A 19,680-nucleotide genomic window follows, 5' to 3' on the forward strand; every position below is an offset into this window, starting at 1 on the left:
GAGCCCTTTTTGAGCCCTGGGGGCTCAGAGGGCTTTGGAAAGAGTGTCATCCTCAAAGACATAATTTCAGGACCTTTCAACTACGTTGAACAAAATGGCTATCTCAAAATTTTGATTTGACGTGTTTGGGGAAATGTTGGGCTTGAGAGGGGGTTAGTTACCCTCCAATCACTTTTGACTATTAAAAAGGGCACTAGTCCTTCCAATATCCAATTGACTGAGCCCTTTTTGAAGTTTCTACGACAATACTTTCTATAAAAAGCCTTATATACCCCCAGGGCATAACTTACAACCCTTGCCTTGAAGGCTGTGGGGGGTCGTCATCCTCAAAGACCTAATTTTCAGAACTTTCAACTACGTTGAACAAAATGATAATGGTCGATGGTACTGAGCTTACCTAAGCTATGGATGTCAGGTATTGAATTTTTCTTCAAACGATTATTTCGACAGGACCTGTGCCTGTCATCATCAGGTTCAAAATCAAGTATCATGCCAGAATATAAAATCACTAAGTAAAATAAAACTAAAATCACTGCACAACACTAATAATAAGTCGAACCCGGAATTATTGTTTTAATATGGCCCGGATTTTGGTAGAGGCATTGATGGCTGCTATCCTAGTAGATCTCAAATAGGTGGGGTCTATAGAAGTAGGGTGGAGTTTTTTGCGAGTTTTTAGCCTATGGGTAATGGGATCCCAAATTTCGCTGATGTGGATCCCTCCATTGTCTTTATTGATGGCTGGTTTGTTTTTAGAAATTTCCAGAGCTTCTCTGATTTTGTGTTTTAAGAGTTGTGGAACAATAGCAATAAGTTGAGCCTGGTCAAACTCAATGGAGTGAGAAGAGTTTTCAAAAGTATGAAGTGCCAGTGCAGAAAAACTATCTTCCTCCTTAAGCTTTGTCTCTTTAAGGCAGGCATCAATGGAATCAGCATGTTCTTTTAGTCGGTGATGTAGAGATCTCATGGTACGACCTATATAGATATCACCACAACTGCAAGGAATCTCATATACTCCTGCTGGATCTGAAGTGATCTTATTTTTGCCCTTGTTTAAGAAGGAGGAAATGGTCATTCCAGAAGGAAAAAACACCTTAAAGCCAAGCTTTTTGAGTTTGGAGCTTAAATGTCAGTAACTCCCTTAATATAAGGTAATGACAAAAAGGGTTTATCTTCTTCACTCTTAGGGGAGCTCTTAGTTTTTGTGCTAATCTTTCTCCTTGAAATAACCTTATCAATGACTTGTTGGGGATAGCCATTGGCTATAAGAACATCTTTTATATGATCAAGTTCAGCCTTCAGCTCAAAATCAGAGGAACACACTACAAACGCTCTATCAACCAACGAATAGACTACAGAATTGTTTATTATGGGGTGGTTATAAGAGTCATATCTCAGATATCTATCAGTATGACTTGGCTTTCTATATACACTCAAGTCAAACCTAGTTTCCCGTTTGTTAATGAGAACGTCTAAGAAGGGTAAATTGTGGTTATTTTCAAGTTCAATGGGGAACTTTATATCTGGGTCCTGCTGGTTGAAAGTATTGAGAAAGGATCTTAATTTGTCTTCTGTCCCATTCAAAATTATTAAGCAATCATCTACATATCTCATGTAGAGTTGGAGATCCTTGAAGTCCTGCTTGAAGATATTATTTTCGATATATTGTAGAAATACCTCACTAAGAACTGGTGCCAAGGCTGATCCCATTGGTATACCCCACTTCTGTTTGTAAGTTTGATGCCTGAAAGTGAAGTAAGCATTGCTCGGACATAAAGACGTGAGAATAATGATTTCTGTGTTATATAAGCTGGTCAGTTCTTTCCAGGAATCATCATTTTCCAAAGCTGATTTTAAAGCTGGTATAAAACGTGGCAAGGTTATGCTAGTAAATAAAAGATACAACATCAAAACTCCACATTGTGGTATTCTCCAAGATGTTGATGTTTTTAGCCTTTCAACTGCTTCTTTGGTATTTCTTATTGTGTGTATGCTGCTGAGAGTTATGGATCTTAAAATACCAGCCAAATACCTTTCCAAATTTTGTGTAGCTGAACCTATTGTTGACACAATAGGTCTACGGAGAATATCTGGTTTGTGAATTTGGGTGCACCATAAAATCTAGGAATGACCGGTCTGACAGGAATGGGTTTTCGATAAAGTTGATCATTAATCCTACATGTGAGACTAAGATCATCCAAGGCTTTTTTGACATTATCATAAGCAACCTTTACAGCATTGATATTAACTTTTTCGTATACTTTGTTGTTATTTAGGTACTGGTCCTGGGAGGGATGCTAGTGGCCCCCCAATCACTTTCGACTATTAAAAAGGACACTAGCCCTTCCAATTTCTAATTGAATGAGCCCTTTTCTAAGTTTTTACGAGAGAATATCTGGTTTGTGAATTTGGGTGCACCATAAAATCTAGGAATGACCGGTCTGACAGGAATGGGTTTTCGATAAAGTTGATCATTAATCCTACATGTGAGACTAAGATCATCCAAGGCTTTTTTGACATTATCATAAGCAACCTTTACAGCATTGATATTAACTTTTTCGTATACTTTGTTGTTATTTAGGTACTGGTCCTGGGAGGGATGCTAGTGGCCCCCCAATCACTTTCGACTATTAAAAAGGACACTAGCCCTTCCAATTTCTAATTGAATGAGCCCTTTTCTAAGTTTTTACGACAAATTCGATACGAATTTCCCTGTTCTAAAGAAACCAAAAATAATACATTGTGCCAATATCGTTCTTTACTAAGGCAGCGGTATTGCGCTGCCTCTGATACATTATGTGGACCCAACAGCATAACGCACAACTCTTGCATTGAGGGCTATGAAGGGTTGCCATCCTTAAAAACATAATTTACGGATCTTTCAATTACGTAGAACAAAATGGCTATTTCAAAATTTTATTGGATGTGTTTGGGGAAACGGTGGGTGCGGGAGGGAGATTAGTTGACCTCCAATCACTTTTGACTATTAAAAAGACATAGACATAGACATAGTTTTATTAAGATCTAACAGCTTTTCCATGGATAATTTATTTCTTATTTAAAAAAATATGAAAAAAAAAAAAAAAAAATACAAATAACACTATAAAAAAAAAAAAACGTGAATTAAAATAACAATAATTGTTGTTGTATGCTTCTACGAAAGAGGGGACAAACGGGTTTTTGTAGCGGTTGGTCCTGCAGACAGGGGGTTGTAGCTTCGACTGGGATCTGGTTCTTTGGTTAACAGGAGCATCAGGTGGGAGGATCAGTCTGTGATGGGGCGAAGATAGCAGTGACTTGCCGAGGGACATGATCATTGATAATCGTCTGTCGCTGAGAGATTCAAGGTTCAGTTCTTGCAAGAGTTTGTTGTAGTCGTCACTTCTGTTACCAACGATTATGTTAACAGCTCGTTTCTGCAAAGATTCAAGGTCATCGCAAAGATAGTGGGTGCTCTGGACAAAAGGTCCCCAGACAGCGACGGCATATTCGAGTAGAGGTCTCACATACGTAATATAGGCATTTTTTAGGCTTTGAGTGTCGCAGCCAAACCTGCGCATCAGGACTAGGATCTGAAGTGATGCATTGCCGGCCTTAATAACCTTCTCCACGTGTTCGGTGAATGTGCAGTCCATCGATAATGTGACTCCGAGGAATTTTGCAGATGGAACAACAGGGAAAGGGACTTGCGGGAATTCCAGATCACGTTTTAAGGGGCAAAACCTGAGGATCATTGATTTATCTGCATTCAGTGTCAACTTGTAACGTTCACAGTCCTCAGAGAAGGATGCCAGAAGGGTCTCGCTGAACTGACGTTCGATTACACCTTCTCTGACGAGGTATTTGAGGACAAATGATAAATCGTCGACGAATTTGAGTCGCTCTTCGAAATTCTGAAGGAGGAAGTTGATGAGGGAGATAAATATGAAACCAGCAAGTCTTGTACCCTGAGGGGATCCAAACGTAAGTTTAGACCAGTATGAGATCAAGTCACCTTCAAACAATGGAAATACACACTGCATTCTGTCCTGAAGGAAGCTCATTACTAATGCAAGAGACGGCTTCTGTGTGCCCATTGCTCGCATATTTTTTGCTGCCGTAAGATGACAAATCAGGTCAAATGCCTTCCTGAAATCGGCGAGAGCTAGGTCGATGAAAGTACTGCCCATGTCAAGCCACTTAAAGATAATGTCAACTAGGCGCACGAGGTATATCGAGGTATTGCAACCTTTGAGGCCGCCATACTGGTAACGGTCTATGTTTTCCCGCGTTTGCTTGAGCAATTCACGCAGGATGAATGACTCGGTGACTTTTGCTAAGGTAGATGTGATTGATATCGGTCGTAACTCGTTGCAACATTTGGGTGTTTTAGTCTTCGGTATAACACGCACAAATGCGCGTTTCCAGCACGACGGGAAAGTTGACTGGGCGAAACATTCGCTGATGATGTGTCCAAGTGGCTTGGCCAGGAAAAGAGAGAACTCTCGTATTAACCTTATAGGCAGCTCTTCAGGAAAAGAGCTACTGGATGGACACAACTTGTTCAGCTCTTTGAAAACTTGATGCTCAACTATTTTGATTTCACCTTCGTCAGGGCATATTGACAGTAGATTCTCTATTTCAGTGTTAGTTGGGGCAGGAAAGGATGTACAAATTTCAGTAAAGTAATTGTTGACGTCATTTGCACTCACGAGTGACCCATCATCGTTCAGAATACGGATACTGGATGATACTGTTTTTCCAGCAATCTGCCTCACTAGACGGTGCCATTTACGGGGATCCTTTTTTATTTCAGGGTCCGAAAGGGATTTTCCGAAGGACTTTCTTGCCTCGCGACAAAGGCTAACTATTTTGTTTCTTAATAATCGTAACGACGTTGCATCACCACTTGACTGCCTTACAGTGGTTTTTTCGCGAATCAGCTGTTTTATTTTTGGAGTGATCCAGGGCTTGTCAGATTCGCTCACGACAAATTTCATTTCCAGGAAAACTTCTAAGTATTTTTCATAGAGTAGGGACTGAAATATTTCTGCTTTCCTGTTGACATCGCTTTCGTTGTATACTTCGCTGAAGCAGTGAGTACCGACCCACATTCCGTACGTATTAATAGCAGACCTCGTGATAGGTCTCCGGAGTACTTTTATTTTCTTAAGCTTCCTGATTTCACTTTTTGCCTTCATCAGCAGAGTGTGATGGTCCGATTTGCCCAATGGCCCGTTCGAAGACACGTCTTTGTAATATGGAGCAATGTTTGTAAGAATAAGGTCAAGGGTGCTCCCGGTCACATGGGTGGGTATCTTGACCACTTGTGACATACCCAGCGTATTGGCAAGCCATTGTTTCTTTGTTTGGTTGAAGTCACCAGCTATTATGAAGCCTGGGTGGCTATACCGCTGACGTAATGTGTCTAACGTAGACTGAAGGTAGGATACCAACAGCCGTCTGTTTTTGGCGCTTTCAGGATAGTAGATACTTGCAATAATGATGCAAGAGACATCTCGTGGTAAATGTTTTGGCTTGCATAATGCCCAGATCGTTTCATGGTTAGGGTCATTGAAGTTATCTAAATATTTGCAGGGGATAGTTGCCCTTCAATCACTTTCGACTATTAAAAGGGCACTAACCCTTTCAATTTCTAATCGAATGAGCCATTTTTGAAGTTTCTTCTACAACGCTTTCTATAAAAACCTTATATGCCCTCAGGGTATAACTTACAGCCCTTGCCCCGAGGGCACGGGGGGGGGGGGGTGTTTATAATCCTCAAAGACCTAATTTCCATGGTGGGGGAGAGAGGGAGGTTAATTACCCTCCAATCCCTTTCTACTATCAAGAAGGGCACTATTCCTTTCAATTTCCAATCGAATAAGCTCTTTTGAAGTTTCTACGGCAACACTTTCTATACAAACCTTATATGCCCCCTTGGCATAACTTACAACCCTTGCCCTGAGGGATATGGGGTTTTGTCATCCTCAAAGACCTAATATCCAGAACTTTCTACTACGTTGAACAAAATGGATATCTCAACATATTGATTGGATGTGTTTGGGGAAATAGCGGGCATGAGAACGGGGTTAGTTGCCCTTGAGTCACTTTCGACTATTAAAAAGGCCACTAGAACTTTCAATTTCCAATCGAACGTGCCCTTTCTGAAGTTTCTACGACAATGTTCTCTATAAAAATCTTATATGCCTCCAGGGTATAACTTACAACCCTTGCTCCGAGGGCTGTGGGGGGAGTGTAATCCTCAAAGACATAATTTTCAGACCTTTCAATTAGGTTGAAGAAAATACCTATCTCAAAATTTTGATTGGATGTGTTTGGGGAAATGGTCTCCGCGAGAGGGGTGTTAGTTGCCCACCTAATTACTTTTTGCTAATAAAAAGGGCACTAGCCCTTTCAATTTCCTATCCACTCATCCCTTTTTGAAGTTTCTACGACAACGACTCTATAAACACCTTATATGCCCCCAGGGCCGAACTTACAACCCTTGCCCTGAGGGCTGTGAGAGGGATTTTCATTCTCCAAGACCTAATTTCTAGATCTTTCAACTACGTTGAACAGAGTGGCTATCTCAAAATTTTGATTGGATGTGTTTGGGGAAATGATGGGCGTGAGAGAGGGGTTAGTTGCCCTCCAATCACAGTTGACTATTAAAAAGGGCACTAGAACTTTCAATTTTCAATCGAACGTGCCCTTTCTGAAGTTTCTACAACAACGCTCTCTATATCTCTAATATATCTCTAAATCTTATATGCCCCCATTCTATAAATTACAACCCTTGCCCCGAGGGCTCTGGGGGGAGTTTTATCCTCAAACACATAATTTTCGGACCTTTCAATTACGTTTAACAAATACCTATCTCAAAATTTTGATTGTTATGTGTTTGGGGAAATGATGGCCGTGAGAGGGGTGTTAGTTGCCCACCCAATTACTTTCAACTATTAAAAAGGGCACTAGCCTTTTAAATTTCCTATCGAATGATCCCTTTTTGAAGCTATTGCGACAACGATTTCTATAAACACCTTATATGCCACCAGGGCAGAGCTTAAAACCCTTGCGCTGAGGGCTGTGAGGGGGGCTTTCATCCTCCCAGACCTAATTTCTAGAGCTTTCAACTATGTTGAACAGAATGGCTATCTCAAAATTATTTATTGGGTGTGTTTGGGGAAACGATGGGCGTGAGAGAGGGGTTAGTTGCCCTCCAATCACTGTCGACTATTAAAAAGGGCACTAGACCATTCAATTTCCAATCGAATAAGCCCGATTGGAAGTTTTTATTACAACGTCTTCTATAAGAAGCTTATATGCTCCCAGGGCATAATTTACAACCCTTGCCCTGAGGGTTGTGGGGGGGGGGGTGTCATCCTCAGACCTATTTTCCAGAACTTTCAACTGCGCTGAACAGAATCGCTTACTCAAAATTTTGATTGGATGTGTTTGGGGAAATGGCGGGCGTAGAAGGGGTGTTATTTGACTTCCAATCAATTTCGGCTATTAAAAAGGGCACAACCCTTTCGAATTTCCAATCAAATGAGCTCTTTTTGAAATTGCTACGGCAACGCCTTTGATACGGAATACCCTGGTCTAAAAGAAAGAAAGAAAGAAACCAAAAAATAAATAATAATTAATGTGTAATTGCATCCGTTTGGGAAAACTTCTTCTTTACGTACAATCTTTTCGTCCAAAAAACTCATATATAGACTTATTCCTCTAAAGTTATTCCTCTAAAGCTCCTCTATTTAAAATTTTGTTTCAAATGAAATCCAAGAGTGGCACTAAAACCTACAAAAACTACCCTATATATATATAAAAAGGGCTGTGAACCTCCAAGTCTCCCCTCTTTATTTTGATCCTTTACCAATGATTACATGAAACTACGACAATATCTATCATATACGCAAAGACAAGGGCCATTAAAGCAGTGTTTGCCACCGATTTCTGATGCGTTTTATTTAAGTTTTTTGTACCCCCCTCGAAAAAATCCTTTTGTAAACCCGACACAAAACGCGACACAAAACGCAGGATTCGACAATCAGCTGAAGTCTTCAACAGGTTAAATCCTGTTTGGAGGAGCAACAAATATTTCATATGATTGAAGTTAAGTCTCTTCAATAGTAAGGCACCCTCCATGCTGTTCAATGAAATTCAGTTGGTTAAATTTTTTCCCGACATGACCGTCCTAAAATCTGACAATATCGTAGCTTTACTCCCCAACCCACGGCAAATATACATTCCTTTATGAAAAATTTTCGAAATTTGCAGAGATATTGAAGAACCGATTCGGGAAAAACGAGATCGTCAAAAATAGAGGCTCGTAATAAGACATTTAAAGTACTTTTGATAATCATTGTTTATTTACAAATCCAAGTACAGCTTTCCAAAAATATCATTAAATCAACCTGCAAAAACAAGCACTAATAATATTTACAATAGTTTTACCCAATACAAAAAGAATATAAAACGAAAAAGCAAGAATATTCCCTTTACGATTGTTTTGCCTTCTCCCCGCCCTCTGAGAAAAATTGATAACTCGGTATATGAAATGTATGCACTCATTGCCCAGTTTGAAGGAAACACTATCCTTTCAAACCTAAACTTTTAATTTTAAAACTTTTCAAATGTAATTCAATCAGATGTAACATTGTACAAATCTAAAACTTATCAAAATTAAACAGCTATCTTTCAAATGTGAACTCCCAATGGCACTTGAGTCTCACCTAAAGGATATGGGTTGAGATCATGCGGGGATTATATGTTCTGACATTCCAAATATTCATGTTTTTTAAGAAATCTTAAAAAAAGATATTTTCAAACATCCCTCTAGTTTAAGGGCAGCCAACCCAAATGACAGCCCCCAGGCCACATACAAAATTAAAATTGCGTTTAATATTGTTCGTGTAGGTAAACATAGATTACGTAATGGCAATGATAGTAAACGCAAATTGTAAAAATTGTATGACGCTAAAACCAAAAACTAAAAATATATCAATTATGAAAAACAAAAAATAGTAAACACAAATTGTAAAAATTGCATGACGCTAAAACCAAAAACTAAAAAATACATCAATTATAAAAAATGTAATGATCAAATAATAGTTCTTTTACCTGTTCGGTATTTTTTCTCTACTCTTTCACTTAGTTTTTACATATTGATCTCATTTAGGGCACTTGCACATCGTAATTAGTGTTGCAGGATAGCGTTCGTCATGTTTGAGTGTCTTATGTGTTTGACCAGTTTTACTTTCGAGAAAACTATCTAAATGTGCAAGTTGCACTAAAACTGCTAACGCTTTTTGGTCCAAGTTTCTCCATTTGGAAAATGTTTCGTAGAGTAGGTATTACAAAAATGTAAGGTTGAGAAGTATGTTTGAAATCAGCATTAGTTTTTTCTCATAATTTCGAAAGTGGTTTTTTGAATGTATGCATGCAAAACTGATGTATTTCGCTTAAACATTGATTTTCAATACTTTACCCATTATATTTTGCAAATGTGTGATGGTCCTCACGAAAAGGAGAAATGATCGAGGTGTTGCACACATGTTGCACACAAGTTGTTGCAATGATCAAGGTGTTGCACACATGCGACATGTGGGTCGTGGTTGGCCACACCTCACCTAAAATGTAAGGATTTTCCTTGGCATTAAATTTGTCTGTTTACGTCGTTGTTCTCTGCAGTTTCTTGTCTCCTTTCCGCTTCTTCAAATTTGAGTTTAAGTTGCCTATTTTCTTCTTCGAGCCATTCCAAACGTTTAACAATTGCTAATTCTCTGTATCTCCTATTTTTCCTTGATTTTTTTGCTGCTTCATTGTTTCTTTTTCGCTTTTCTTGATGTCTCTCTTCCGCTGTCATTAAACTCCTAACTCTTAACGGGGATAGATTAGGGCATTTATTGGAGCTTGAACTCAGTGCCTCAGTTACCTCGGTGGGACCACCTGGGTCATCGTGGAAGGTGCTGCACCCTTTGAATTTCACTTTTAATGACTTTACGTGGGAGGGACTGGAGACAGTATTTTCAGAGTTTAGTGAGTCAAGTCTTCCGAACTTAGCACTTTCTGTAGACATTGTGCTTGATGCTGCAGAACCTTCTGTGGTATCTGAAAAGACAGAATAATTAACTATGTGCAAAGTCTAATTTAAATATTAGTGTTTTTGTGCTTTATAGTATTTAAGTATAAATAAAAATGATATTTCTGTAGTTTTCAAAAATATTACTGTATGAAAAAGGGAGGTAAAGCTACATACCTGTTACATTAACTGGAAGCGGGTTTTATAGAGTTTCAAAGTAACAGAATTTAGATTATTCGTGTTTATTATTATTATTTGAAATAATAATGACAATAGTCATGTTTAGTAACTACATTTGCGATTTAGACACCAATATACAAAAACAACACGCATACCAATAACATTAACGTATGGCTGTCAATTATATATTTCTACTTTGTTGTTGTACTTAGCACAATATTCAAGGTTTTCCTCCATTTTACTCTTTTTTATGAAAGGAGGGGCTTTTTTGCATGGGAGATTTCGGCCGATTTTGGATATGGAATTAACCGAATTTTTCTGAACATTTTGGTGCCAAAACATTTCTGTTGCTCAAATGCCAAGTTAGCCTATTTTTTCGTAGTTTTACTGGAATAATCATTGTTCTTATTTCCTTAGTCAGTTCTAAAATTACTTCTAAACTCTTAAAGAAAACTGGAAAACCATGCCCGCCTCCTCCTCCAAGCAAAATTGATGCAGTTGCACCTGAATATGCCCAGATGGTTACCAAACAGAATTAATTTCTTTTTTCTGCTAATGTAAGTTGACACACATAATGCCATAAATCTGCAGTATAAACTTGAGAGAAGGAGAATGGTTTTAAAAAAGAAGGGACTGGTGTGTCAAGAAGGGGCATATTTAAGCTTAAATTTCCCAACTATTGTGTAAATTAGCTTCTCTTTTTTTCTTAGAAATTTTCTCTTGGGAGATTTGACTTTAGAACAGAATGTGCATCCGTGTGAAGAGATTCGACTAAAGTTTTGTTTTCTTACCTTGCAAGTTTTCTGATTCGCTTTGGGAAATTAGACTATCCCAAAGGTTTTCAGGTAATTGTGCGTCACGACTTTTTGCTTGCATGAGTGATGTAGTTCTTTCATAAGGATGGACACTTGCTTCTTCCAGATCTGTAAAAAATACGGTGGAATCGAAAACCTTTGAAAACTATACTACTGCTACTAATAACTCATTGCAACACCAACCCGCCTGAGGCCGACACAGATGAGATCATTCCCCCTCCCCTGAAGCCTGTTCAAAGGTCCGTTTTTGATGTAGTTCTGTGATGTTATGCAAAAGTGATGTGTTTTTTTCACAACATTGGATGCTTGCCTCACCCAGACGTGTAAGAAATTACGATTGAGTCGAAGACCTTAGAATATTATGCTGCTACTGCTACTGCTAATAATTCTTGCAGGACCAAGCCGCCTGATGCTGATACAACTGCAAGCAGTCTTCCTTTCCCCAGTCTGTTCAAACATTCATTCTTTACTCCCTCCCATGAACTTTTAATTTATATTAAATAAAATACTAGAGAAGCAAAACAAAACTATTTGAAGCGATTCCGGCATGTCTTTTCTTTCCTTTGGGATGTTATAAGTTGGCTAGTGAAAAATTATACCAAACCTCTTAAAAAGATTTTTACAAACTAGATTGTCCTATCTAACCACGAGCATATTGAAACGTATGGAGATTTTTTCCTGGGAGAATTTGAAACTTCTTAGATTTGTAAATTTAATATTACTGTTTTTGTTGACTTAGGCAACTTTGAAGCTTTGAATGGAATGAAACCCTAGATATGTCAAGTTATTAGCGACGCAATTTTGGGTGCGGAGGAGAATGGGAAGACAACTGCCCCCTTCCTCCAAGATTTGATTGCCCTCCTAGATTTTGAAAAGTACATTTCTTACTATTTTTATTGAAAAAGAATCGAAAAAGACAAAATCACCACCTCTAGATTTTGAAAAATAGCTTTTTTTGTATTCATTAGAAAAAAATGAAAGTTCCTTGCCCCCCACCCTAAATTTTCGCGAATTTGGTGCCTCTGCAAGCTATTTGACTGAAAAAGAAGATTAGAAATACGTAGGATCTTTCACCAGGTTATGAATATTCCTCGGCATCAAAATTTTGTATAGGATTTGATGTAAATATTAATATGCTGGTTTCCGTCATTACACGCTCCGATGAAAACGTAGGGCTAAATATCGAAACGTCCATGGACTCAGCAAGAGACTATTAAAGGTCAACAAATGCTTCCACTTGGTAAAAAAGGCTCTTCACTTTTGCTTAAAAACTTCTTTTTTTTCAAAATGCTGTTAAAACTAATTTCTGTTCGTTTTTAAATGGCAGGGTATTAACAGGTATTTGTAAAAAAAAATTTGGGGCTTTTCTGCTTAGAGATTAAAATATTGGGTTGTAATTTAAATTCGAACAAAACTTGAATATTTACCCAAAACATTCGATCAGCAGTAGTTTTGTGCAATAAACTTTTAATAACAATAATAATAATAATACAAATTGCAATATTAATAGTAACAATGATTTGAATAAAGTTGATCAGTTTGAATAAATACATATTATTTGCGTCAAGAATCGACATGACCACACTTCTCTTCCAAAGTTTATTTTCCTTGCTAAGGTGCTTCTGAGCTAGTCTACTTACCCTGAAAGTTTTACGCCTGGTGGGAAAAAAAATGATATTTGACCTATTTTGGGGTTTTTAAGATCAAGGTAACTCATTCTGATTTCAACGTAATTTTCCCTTCTTTAGTTCATTCAGCCCAGTGTATGCATACCCTGTGAGAAAACAAAACTTGCTGACCCAATTTTAAGTGTCAAATATCTATACAAACAATTTTCTAAACATTTTTTTTCATTTGAAGTCTACCAGGTTCTATCTACTGGCACCATAAGTTATGAGCTTATCAGAGCCAAAAACAAAATGTTTTTGGACAAAAACCCATTTTGGACACCATGAATAAATACAACCAAATTAAAGGTCTACTTGGCCAAGAACCTTATGTATGTCATTTTCAAGCGTAGTGGAGAGGTGAAGTGTAAGGCCCCGTTTTTGCTTGTCCAAAATCTTTTTGGGCTTTCGGTATGAATGATGAAAAACTTTCAAAGTCAAATAACTGAGTGAAACAAAAGTATTATGAATCCTTGCTGATTGGAAAAAACTGTTTGAGCCCCTCTTCGGTTGAAACTACTTTTTCAAGTTTTTTTTCTCTGTGCATAAGGGTTCCTTTGACCCAATAGCTTGCAGATATATAACTCATCCTTTCAAGAAAAACTCATTAGTTCTTTTTCGGACAGACCATCATTTAGGAGATAAATATGCTTTGGCACTCATGCCGTTTTCCTTAAACATAATGTTTGATGTCTCCTTGACCTGTAATCACTCCCTTAAAGCTTTATGTTGATCCTCAGAGTGGTTCCCAAAATTTTACAGATACGATTATTTAATAGCTCTAGCGAATACACTGTCTTTTGATTTACCTCTCTACTTTACTATGAAGAGCTTCAAAGTTTCGCTAAGGCTACTATTGCCGAAGGCTACTATTTTAGGCTGATTGGAGACACAAATTTTACGGTTCCTACATCTCCTCCCTCCGAACAGAGTCATGTTGATAAACAAGATGTATGGTTTATTTCTATTTATCTTCGACTCTCCTCTAAAGTAAAAATTTGAGGTCCGGATGCCCCCTCCGCCTACCTAAAAATTTTGAATCTATCCCTCAAGCTGTTCTTGAGATAAGTACATAATGTATTTTGATAACTTGGGTAGTCATGGTTTCTTTCATTCTACGTCGCTACTTTATCAGAAGTACATCATGGTTATAATAATACCTGTAACTTAGTAAAGAGCGAATCATAGCTCACAGTACCCGAAATTTAAAAGTTTTTTTTAAAAGTGTCTAATGAAAAGAACTGCTATTTAACGCTGATTTACGAATGGTAACTACTGTGTCGGATAATCTTAATAGTAAGATTTATTGCGAAAACAAAGTGAAACGAATTTCTAAAAAGAGCTCGAAACTCCTCAAAAATGGTGACGGATAGAAACAAAGTGTGCACCATTGGAATCACCATAGCTGAAAACCCTTATGCAGGAGACTTACAGTCCACCACCATCAGCAAAGAACATCACTTTTACATTGCTAACATTGATGTGTTTTTTTTTTTCCTTTTTTTCTATCAAGGCTAGCAAGCAACCAAAGCATCGTAGAGAGATATTTATTGCCTTGTTTTAAAACTACTGTCATATATTGGTGGGTTTCGTTTTTTTTTTATAAATTTGTCTCGATAACGTCATCTGTAAGTACTATGTAGCACCAAAAGGGCACTTTTTGGTGCCGTTTCTCAAGTAGAAAGACTGGTAGACACGATATGTTTGTAATTATAATCTACATGGTCGAAAACCCTTAACTGGAGGTTTATAATCTTCTTTAATGTATAATTCCCTTCCCAGCTCCCGTAGTAAGTCTCACGTCTCGTCCGCTCACTAGCAGAACCAGCAGGCTACCTGCAACATCGTAGAGAGATGCTTAATGGCTCATTTTGGAGCTCTTGGTCACATCTGCGTTTTTTTTTTAAGTTTGTCTTGGTAATGCCATCGTAAAATGTCATATAGTATCAAAAATTGCATTTTTGGGCACCCTTTCTGGAGTTGAAAGGTGGAGAAGTATAGAAAAGTCACCATTATAATCTCCATGGTTGAAGATCTGTAACAGGAGGTTTGGAACTTCCCCTCTTGCATCCTCCTCCTCCCAGCCCATTTCGTTAGTGAAGACTAAATAAATTTTGAAAAAAAAAACAGGAATAGAATGCTTTAACTTTATTTTTGGAATCAAAACTCTTGTTTATGATTATCTTAACAGTGAAAGTTAATTACGAAAATAGTTTTTCGAAAATTTTGAAAAAGAGCTTAAAACACTGATATCTTTTTTTGTTATTCTTATTTCTCCAGCACTAGCAGGCTTCCAAAACAGCGTTGAAAGCTGTCTGAGAGCTCATTTCAATTCTAATGCTTATATCTAAATGATTAATTACAAATTTGTCTTGGCAAAGCCATAGTAAGGTGGCATATGGCACCTTGAGAGAGGATAGGGCCGGAAGCATAGTGCAAAATTGAAATCTCCATCACCAAAAATCCTAAGCCGGATGCTTAAAATACACCTCTTGAATCTCTCCTGGTTCCCTTAGTAAGTGAAAATTAAAAAGCCAGTTGAGTTTTAAAAAACTACCCAGTTACTAAATGTTTTCACTCAAATTCAAAGCTTAGTAAAAAAAAAAAAATAACTATAAATATTATCTATGTTTATCCAAACAGTAAAAGCAAATTTCGAAGAAAATTTTCGGCGATTTCGAAAAATTGCTTGCAACCTTTTTTGTCTTGTGACATCTTCCCCGGGACGACCTGCTTTTTGCTTGGCCGTACATGAATGGCCAAAGGGCACAAGCTTTGGCAATCTGCCAATCTAGTCACTTCCTTCGGAAAACACTTAACAAATTTCCCTCTACTAAGTAAATAAGTAAGTTTATTTGTAACCCGCAATATAAAAGAAATGCGGAGTAAAAAAAAGAAAAAACAAAATAATATTATCCACAAGGATATAATAAGGAAAACACCACATAAATAACTTAACAATACCCATAGAATCACTAATCTGGGAAAAAATAAGTGCCTTTCCTTCCCAAGAAAGTTTACCATACTATTTGACATCATGTTCTCCTAGTCTTTCCTTGTGTTCTTTTGGACCAATTCCATCAAAATAATTCATCTAAATGGGGATATGACACAACGATGCTTAATTCCCGGTTTCAAAGCGAATCAACTACCAACCTTTATCTATCTGGTATACTATTTAAGGATCGGAAAAATTTCACTAAAATCTTTGCTGAAACTTTTTCTATCTATTGAATAAGGTGCTTCTTCATATTTAAAAAATGCGGACTAAAAAAGTCTGGTGATTATGACACTTTTCATTTATTAGTCTAAACGTGAAACTTTAAATTGATATATCATCTCATTTTCCTAAAACTACGCTGTGCTTCTCTTAAAACTTTATCTACAGAATCCCTTAGTCTTGTAAGTATCATCAATAAACAAAATTTGCTTCCCGAAGAAATGCCTCTGTGATTACTATAATAAAGGGGTTTCATTATAGTTTTCTTAAAATCACTAGATGCTTCCCATTTTTGAAGGATGAAAAAACCCTTCGGGTCCTGTCACTGAAGCATCTCTCAGCACACAGATAGACGAATATCAAACAGTTCGTGGTAACGAACTGTAAGTAAGGAGCGACCCGGCTCAATGGTAACCGAAACTCTAAAAAACGGGATTTTGGTACCAATAGATACATCAAAAGAATCAGATTTTAATTCTGATTTCAAATATATAAGTGTCATCAAGTTGGCCTGAGAAAATTTGGCTGATTTTCGAAAAAAGGGGGAAAGACCCCCGAAAAGCTATAGAAACTTAATGAAAATCACACCATCATATTCAGCGTATCCGAGAACCCTACTGTAGAGGTTTCAAGCTCCTATCTACAAAAATGTGAAATTTTCCATTTTTTGCCAGAAGAAAGATCACGGGTGCGTGTTTCTTTGTGTGTTTTTTTTTGTTTTCTTTTTCCCAGGGGTGATCGTATCGACCCAGTGGTCCTAGAATATCGTAGGAGGGCTCATTGGAAAGGAAATTAAAAGTAGCCCTTTTTAAGTGACCAAAAAATGGAGGGCATCTAGGCCCCCTCCCACTCTCATTTTTTTCCCAAAGTCACCCGATCAAAATTTTGAGATAGCTATTTTGTTCAGCATGGTCGAAAATATGATAAAAATGTCTTTTAGGATGACTTGATCCCCAAAAGTCCCCAGGGGGAGGGCTGAAAATTATTAAATTTAATCACTTTTAACATATTCTTTTGGTTATTGGGAATTATAAAGACTTTTTCATAGGAGTTTTTTTCTGGTAGGTGGGGGAAGGAGCGGGTCGGGGGATAGATGGAAGGATCTTTCCATGAAGGAAGTTTTCATGGGGGAAGGGACATTGCTATGAAGGGGGCGCCGGATTTCCCAGCATTATTAAAGAAAAAGATCAGGAATTAAATAAAAAAAAGAAGTTTTTCAACTGATCAACTGATTGTGATTAAGAGGTCATTTTTAAAGAACTGGAAAAAAAATTCAAATTATAGTTTAAAGAGCAGTGTATTGACTAGGGGGCGAACCCCCTAATAAACGTGTTAAAAATTTATGAATATAGAAGTTCGTTACGTAAGTTAATTCTAAGTTACGTATATTTATCACTAATAAAAACGTTCGTAAATAAAATTAAACAAGTTTCGAGAAAGGCATTTAACCAAATATAATATGCAAATTTTGTTTTTATTATTCATGTACGGTGAGCCAAAATCGAAAACTGCATTAATTCAAAAAAGTTAAAAAATTAAATTAAAAAAAACAAGTTTTTTAAACTGAAAGTAGGGAACGACATTAAAACTTAAAACGAACAGAAATTATTCCGTATATGAATGGGGCTGTCCCCTCCTCATCGCCTCGCTCTTTATGCTAAGGTTTGACTTTATCACAACTCTATTTATTTAAACAATAAAAAAACTTTAGCGTAAAGAGCGAGGCGTTGAGGAGGGGACAGCCCCCTTCATATACGGAATAATTTATGTTCGTTTTAAGTTTTAACGTCGTTCCTTACTTTCAGTTAAAAAAACTTGTTTTTTTTAATTTAATAAAAATAAGTCATGGCTTGTAAATATGCCTATTTTCATTAGCGATGATAGTGCTTTGGTTATTCAAATTCGCAGATGATGCAACCCTCTTGATTCCGGTACTAAAACACTACACAACCTATTTAAAGATTAAATAAAACAAACAAGTTTTTTTAAGTGAAAGTAAGAAGCGACATTAAAACTTAAAACGAACAGAAATTATTCCGTATATGAAAGGGGCTGTCCCCTCCTCAATACCTCGCTCTTTACGCTGAAGTTTTTATTGTTTTAAAAAATAAAGTTGTGTGACAGTTTCAAACTTTAGCGTAAAGAGCGAGGTATTGAGGAGGGGACAGCCCCTTTCATATACGGAATAATTTCTCTTCGTTTTAAGTTTTAATGTCGCTCCTTACTTTCAGCTAAAAAAAAATAGTTTTGTTTTATTTAATTTCTGAACGTTTTTGAATTAATGCAGCTTTGATTTATGCTCACCATACATAAATAATTAAAACGAAATTTGCATATTAATTTTACTTTTTTGGCTAAATGGCTTTCTCGAAATTTTGCTCTGACGTAACTTACGAATTAACTCATGCAACGAGTCTCTATATTCGTATGCTTTATTATTTATATTACGGAGTTTACCCCTTCGGCGATACCTTGCTCTTTACGCTACAGTTTGAATTTTGCTCGAATCACAAACCCCTGAATCACAAATGCCGGTCAATTAGAATAGATAGCTCTTTTGAAAGAACTAAAAAAAACTTTAGCGAAAAGGGTGAGGTATTCACTAGGGGGCGAACCCCCTCATATACGTAATAATTTCTGTTTGTTTTATGTTTTAATGTTTCTCCTTACTTTCAGTTGAAAATACTAGTTTTTTTATTTAATTTCTAATCGTTTTTTAAATAATGCTGGGAAATCCAGCGCCCCTTCATAGAAATGTCCCTTCCCCCAAGGAAACATCCTCCATGGAAGGATCCTCCCCCGTAACATCCTCCTCCGACCCCAGCTCCCCCCCCCCATCAGAAAAAAATCCCTCCTGAAACGTCTTTATACTTCCCATTAACCAATACTATATATAAACAATGGGCAAAGTTCGTAACTTCCAGCCCTTCCCCTGGGAACTCTGGGGGATTAAGTCATCCTCGAAGACATATTTATTAGATTTTCGACTATGCTGAACAAAATGGCTTTCTCAAAATTTTGATTGGGTGACCTTGGGAAAAAAATGATTGTGGGAGGGAGCCAAGTTGCCCTCCAATTTTTTCGGTTACTTAAAAAGGGCACTAGAATTTTTGATTTCCGTTCAAATGAGCCCTCTTACGATATTCTAGGACTACTGGATCGATACGATCACCCCTGGGAAAATAAAAAAAAAAAAACAAACAAAAAAAAACAAATAAACACGCATCCGTGATCTTTCTTCAGACAAAAAAATACAAAATTCCACATTTTTGCATATAGGAGCTTGAAACTTCCGCAGTATGGTTTTCTGATACGTTGAATCGGATGGTGTGATTTTCATTAAAGTTGTATGACTTTTTGGGGGCGTTTCTCCCTTTTTTCGAAAATAAGGCAAATTTCCTCAGGTGCTTAACTTTTGATGGGTAAGAGTAAACCTAGTGAAACTTATATGTTTGAAATCAGCATAAAAATCTGATCCTATTGATGTATATATGGATATCAAAATTCTGGTTTTTGGAGTTTCGGTTACTATTGAGCCGAGTCGCTCCTTACTTACAATTCGTTACCACGAACTTTTTGATAAACCGTGGCTTATATATTTCCACTTTCACTGGCGATGACAATAGTTTACCAATAATAATAAAAATAAAGGAGGATACAGACCTCCAGTTTCTGTTACTAATGCATCACACGACATAGATATGGACCTGTTTAAAGACGAGCCATGGCTTA

The 19,680-nt window shown here is 37.2% G+C and overlaps 2 protein-coding genes across 3 annotated transcripts in view; one reads left to right on the plus strand and one right to left on the minus strand.

The window, feature by feature from the left end:
• Nucleotides 1-19,680, plus strand: part of LOC148949733 (uncharacterized) — a 111,836-nt gene that overhangs the window by 53,520 nt on the left and 38,636 nt on the right. The gene's annotated exons all lie outside the window — the stretch shown is intronic.
• On the minus strand, nucleotides 8,902-19,664 carry LOC148949734 (uncharacterized). Its single transcript, XM_089093080.1, has 3 exons — nucleotides 19,612-19,664; nucleotides 11,038-11,169; nucleotides 8,902-10,095 (listed from the first exon to the last, which is right to left on the minus strand). Exons 1-3 carry the CDS (start codon nucleotides 19,643-19,645, stop codon nucleotides 9,641-9,643), a joined length of 621 nt encoding a protein of 206 aa, XP_088949206.1. The 5' UTR covers nucleotides 19,646-19,664; the 3' UTR covers nucleotides 8,902-9,640.

Source organism: Artemia sp. Qi Xiang Cuo, chromosome 8 (assembly GCF_049724085.1).
Source record: "Artemia sp. Qi Xiang Cuo chromosome 8, ASM4972408v1, whole genome shotgun sequence".
NCBI lineage: Eukaryota > Metazoa > Arthropoda > Branchiopoda > Anostraca > Artemiidae > Artemia > Artemia sp. Qi Xiang Cuo.

Coding starts and splice junctions, on each gene's coding strand:
- LOC148949734 (XM_089093080.1), bottom strand. CDS start 19,645: ATGTCGTGTGATGCATTAGTAACAGAAACTGGAG. Junction 11,170..19,611: donor ATTAGTAACAGAAACTGGAG/GTCTGTATCCTC, acceptor TATTTTTTACAG/ATCTGGAAGAAGCAAGTGTC. Junction 10,096..11,037: donor CGAATCAGAAAACTTGCAAG/GTAAGAAAACAA, acceptor CTGTCTTTTCAG/ATACCACAGAAGGTTCTGCA.